The following is a 5,265-nucleotide window of genomic DNA, read 5'->3' as shown; positions in this document are numbered from 1 at the left end:
TTAAAGTGTGCACTTACCGCTGCTTATGAGATTTTTGTTTTAAAGTGTGCACTTACCGCTGCTTACAGATTTTGTTTTCAGGCCAATAGGTACATTCAGATCAAAGACCATTAGAGACTTCAGTCTTGTGATCCTTTCTTTTGACATTGTGATTTTTTTTTGATGTGTCAGTATTCAGCCTACCCTGTTAATAGACTTGTCTCAGCCTTTTGGATGACTCTGCCAGATGCAAATTTCTTCCCAGACTGAACTGACCTGGATACACAACATGCACAACAGCACTGCTGAAACTCCACATACGGCTGGAGCAAGTAACAAGACTTTGTCCACCCAGCCAGCGAGCTCCGAGTTTTCCCTGGGAGTGTTGGTGCTGCTGGCTTTCCTCATGGTGTTGCTAGCTCTGGTCACCATCCTTGGAAACGCCCTGGTGATTCTTGCTTTCATCATGGACAGAAACCTCAGGCATCGGAGTAACTATTTCTTTCTCAACCTTGCTATTTCTGACTTTGCAGTAGGTAAGTCATAACTGTGGAGGCAGTCCTATTTGTTTCCTAGGAATCTTAGGAGAAGCAATGGGGTTTATTTTCTGGGTGGTTTCTTCTAAGAGAACTATTTCCCAACTTTGTGTCTAGGGGAACGGTAAGGAATGGTGGAAGCTGCATGAAGTGTTTTAGCAGGCTATTTTGTCTCAAAATATGTTTTAATGTGAAATGCATCCTTTTTCATATAAATACTTTTAATGTTGCTTCAGGAAAAAGGAGCAACTATTGTATGTCAATATCAATTGAAGGAAAGAGGTTGTCTGCTACAGTTTATGACTTATCTTTCCTCCTCCTGTAAGGTTGTTCATCACACACTTCAGAACATCCTTATATTTGACAGTGTAACTGTTTTCTTATACAGCCCTCTGTGGTACGTCCAGGTAAATTAGTTACTTCTCTACATAGTACTAATGACTTATGAGTGTATTACACTACAACAAAACACTTTGCCACTATGACTTCTTACTGGCTTCAACTCAATGCAGGCTATAGATCGAACAGGTTGGTTGATGCCAGCAACAGCCTGTTGCCATGTCCCATCTGTTTTCCTTATTAGCCCCCTCTTCCCATAGTATCACTGCAGAAGTCCAGGAGACTTGGCCCCTAGAGGTGCCATGGATCTGGTCCTAGTGGGTGATGCCAGGCGAGGAGGTGGGGATGTGAATGCCTCGTGCAGCAGTCCTCCAGGGTTCAGGCCAGGGAAACAGCCTGTGCAGCAGAGAAAGCCTGACAAAACCATGGTCCTGTGGAAGATGTTCCGGGAAACACCTTGAGTTGAGGCTAGCAAGGAGGTATTTCTGCACACAAGTGCTTTCTCTTCAGGACGGTCAGAGAGACCAGTATTCACCGAATCATGAGGAGGTAAATAACACTCATCGACATACTCCACTTCTGGCAATACCATCCTTTGTCAGTGCTGTGTAGTGAAGTGTGCTACTTTAGCCTTCAAGATTTTCCTTCATTTATGTCATTTATAACCTCTGGTACCTAATTCTGGGGCTCATCCCATGGGGCAGAAACCAAACAAGGCATGTGCTGGAGCCTTTTCTTTCCTGCTCTAGGCAGACAGTTTGCTAGAGCTGCCATTTCCTTGCTCAGGTCTTCTGCAGAAGTCTTTTTCTCCTTGATTCGTACAGTTTAGTCAAGAGATTTAAATATTTAGCTTCTGTGTCAGTTCTTGTTTGTGGCTGGTGCCTCATAAAGTCTTAAATCAGCCAAGAGGAAACGATTTATATCAGTACTATGTTGGCCTATAGACCATGTAAATCTAAGACTTTGTCTCTGGGATCAGCCAGAAAATGCTTCGTTTTCTGAAACTGCTGTGGTATTGTTTTAAATTTCTTAGAAGTCTGGAAACTTTCCAGACATGTGACTCATGTCTTTTGCATCCACTAATTTGTAAAAGTGAGAATAGTTTCAAATATAATTGCTTAAAACCTGGTTCTTGCGTCTGTATTTACATCTATAGCTAAAAGCCGTCATTACTTTTTGACATTGTGCCAAATATTGATCCCATTGAAGTTGATGAGAGGAGTAGCTGTCATCAGCAACTCTGAAAAATTAGTATTTTGTACCAGAGTGATGCTGCTTGCATTTTAGTTATATGTTAAAACAAGCCATCAGTACTGAACCTGCTGTGCACATTTCCCTGTTGATAGCAGTCTGTCAGCTCATTGCCCAGAGGTTTATAAGTCAGTGGGCTGCACCAGCCTGGATATGTTCAGTAACTTCTAAGATCTTGATGGACATATTAAGAAAAGAACAATCTGAAAAGTTTAAAATGGATCTTGAAGCTGCATATAGTTTTGAAAGAATATTAGTGGCAAAATGAGGAAGTTGCTGGCTTAAAAATAAAATGCAAACATGACTTTCTTATAAAAGTACTTCAGTGGAAGGCCTTTTGAAGAAAAAACAAATGTCACAAACCAAAAAATAGTTCTGGAGTTAACCTCAGCTGGAGAACTAGCATAAGATTAAAACACTTCTTAGAAGTGGGAGAGGGTTTCGTAGCTCTGCTGTGTCTTTATCTTTAGTAGAAGGGGTTTCCAAATACCACACAAACTGTCCAAATATTGTCTCTAGTTTATAAATGCTAACCAATCTTACATTAATAACTGGCATTAGCAATATCTGTAGATGGTCTTGAGGGAAAACTCTGATGCAGATAGAAGATAGGGGATATACAGCACCACAGTGCATATATGCTGCAGCACTGATTGTATATCTTTAGAAACTACAAGTTGGTTAAACTGCAGTTTTCTTCTTCAGAAGATCCATCTTTGATTACTTGCCCTGAGCTTATTCCCAAGAACCAGCATAAGCAAACACACTAAGATCTGATACATAGGAAGTCACCATCAGATTTTGTGAGAACATAAGAATTTCTGTACATAAATTACATATTCACCTTCATAGATTTTATTTATTTATTTATTTATTTATTTATTAGCCAAACACCAGAATAGTGTCTCTCTCTGCTTCCAGGAGTACCATTTGCAATCTGTATGAACCATGTGGTGTCTCTGTGCTTGCTTTCCATAGGTGCATTCTGCATGCCTCTCTACATCCCTTATAGCCTGATGGGAAAATGGCACTTGGCAAGAGGCGTCTGCAAGCTCTGGCTGGCTATGGACTACCTCCTGTGCACAGCTTCAGTATTTAACATTGTTCTTATCAGCTATGACCGTTTCCTGTCAGTTACTAAAGCTGTAAGTATGCTGTTTACAGCTTCTTTGATTTTGTCACAAGATCGTTGGTGGATTATACTTACCAACCTTTGCCATGTTAGTGCATATAAGCCCAAATTTAATTGAGATAATAGATATCAAAAATGTACTGGCACGTGGAGATTATTAGATATTTGCAGCTAATTGCAGTGAATATTCTGCATTGACCATGTTCCAGCCCAGAGTTTGTCAAATGGAACTTTTCTCACAATTTCTGCTGCAGGTTGCTGCTGTGTTACTGCTTGAGGGAAGGCAGGCTGAGGGATGAAAAGGGTAAGGCAGGAGACTGGTGAAAAGGGGGCAAAGAAAGAGGAAATTAAAATAAATTGTTGGAGCCTGGGGCAGAACCCCAAACTTCAGACTCGCTCTACGTCTCTGTTCTCTGCAGAGCATCCTACCCGCCGTACATGCGCTTTATGTCTTGGTCCATGCTAAAGACAGAGACCAGAATTTCTCACTAGTCCCTCTGTTAGCTCAAGTGGCAGGGAAATGTCAGGGGGAGCTAAAGGTTCCAGCTCTTTGGTAATATATGAGAATGTCAACATAATGTCCTATGACAGAATTTCAGTTTTATTTTTGTTAATGTGGTGGGTTAACCTTGGCTGGATGCCGGGTGCCCACCAGGCCCCTCTATCACTCCCCCTTCAGCAAAATACAGGGGGAGAATGAGATGAAAAACGCGTGGGTCAAGATAAAAGCATTTTAATTAAAGCAAAGGCCAAGGCCATGCACAGAAACAAAAGCTAAACAAAGATGTTATTCCCTACTTCCCCTCAGCAAGTGTTGTCCGGCCACTTCCCAGGAAAGCAGAGCTTCAGTGTGTGCAGCAGCTGCTCCTGGAGACAAACACAGTAACAAATGCCCCCCTCCTCCTCCCTGCCCTTGGCTTTTATGGCTGAGCTGATGTCACATGGTATGGAACAGCCAATCCGGGTCAGCTGTCCCGGCTCCGCCCCCTCCCCAGATGTGTTATAAACACCCCTCTGGCTGCCAGGGTGACACTCAGCACTGGGAGGGCTGCTGTGGGGATATAAACACAATACAGTTAATTATAATTGATTTTACTTCTTATACCTGTTGTTTTATTAAATTTTGTTATTTTATGTTATTTTATTTTATTTTAAGGAAAAAATCTGGGAAATCAAATACCAAAACATTTTGCACATATGTAATATTACACTGGAAAACCAAAGATTCAGCATTTACAAAGTGAAAAATTAATATCACCTGTGCAAATGTAATTAAAACCTATGAACATTTGTATGGTAGTCTTTAATGACATTAGCTTATCCTTTTTTTTTCAATTGAATATCTAAGCTCCCAGAATTACACATTCACCCTGTCATCCTGTGAAAGTGATGGAGCAGGATGTGAGCTACAAGATATTGATTTGTTCTGCAATGTGTAGTGGAAAATATGTATTGGCCTTGGAGTAGGGGGAGAAGGAAGAAAAGGGATGATTTTGTCATTTCATCAGCTAAAGGCTGAGCTGGCATCTATTCCTACTTCCTCATGAAGTATACAATAAACAGTTTTCTCAAGGGTGGGTGTTAAGTACATGTGCCACACTTTCTGTTGACCACTGTGACATGTATAGTCCTAGTCGCTTGTAAAATGTTTTAAAAAGCAGTGCAGCTGTCAATGAATGGGAGTCACACTCCGAACAACTGTAAAATGCTACTTACTCTGGCATTTCAGACCACAGGTGTCTCAAACAAGGCATACCATTTTACTAGGTACTGATGGATGATCACGTTTTGTCACTGGAATGAGGATCCTAGCACTGTTACATTAACCTGTAGAGAGACAACCCTTGTTATGTCAACATCAATGAATTAAACATACTTGGGTGAGCTTCCGCTGATCAGCAAAGCCACACCTCTAAATTAGCAAGCACTCTGCTAAGTTCCTCTCCTGCTACTTCTGCTGGTTCCAAAACATGTCTCTACAGGTGCGACCTTTTTTCCTTCACAGGTATCTTACAGAGCCCAGCAGGG

General features: G+C 41.3%; 1 protein-coding gene across 1 annotated transcript; it reads left to right on the top strand.

The window, feature by feature from the left end:
• Window positions 1–268: 268 nt before the first annotated feature.
• On the top strand, window positions 269–5,259 carry LOC104466453 (histamine H3 receptor-like; the record flags this gene model as incomplete). Its single annotated transcript, XM_010079866.1, has 3 exons — window positions 269–515; window positions 3,084–3,250; window positions 5,243–5,259. Coding segments are annotated over exons 1-3 (431 nt in total), but the record flags the coding sequence as incomplete, so codon positions are not given.
• Window positions 5,260–5,265: the final 6 nt, after the last annotated feature.

This window comes from Pterocles gutturalis, unplaced genomic scaffold, assembly GCF_000699245.1.
Source record: "Pterocles gutturalis isolate BGI_N339 unplaced genomic scaffold, ASM69924v1 scaffold11696, whole genome shotgun sequence".
In the NCBI taxonomy this organism is placed as follows: Eukaryota; Metazoa; Chordata; class Aves; order Pterocliformes; family Pteroclidae; genus Pterocles; species Pterocles gutturalis.
The sequence above is the reverse complement of the archived record's forward strand: the minus strand, read 5'-3'. Positions and strand labels throughout refer to the sequence as shown.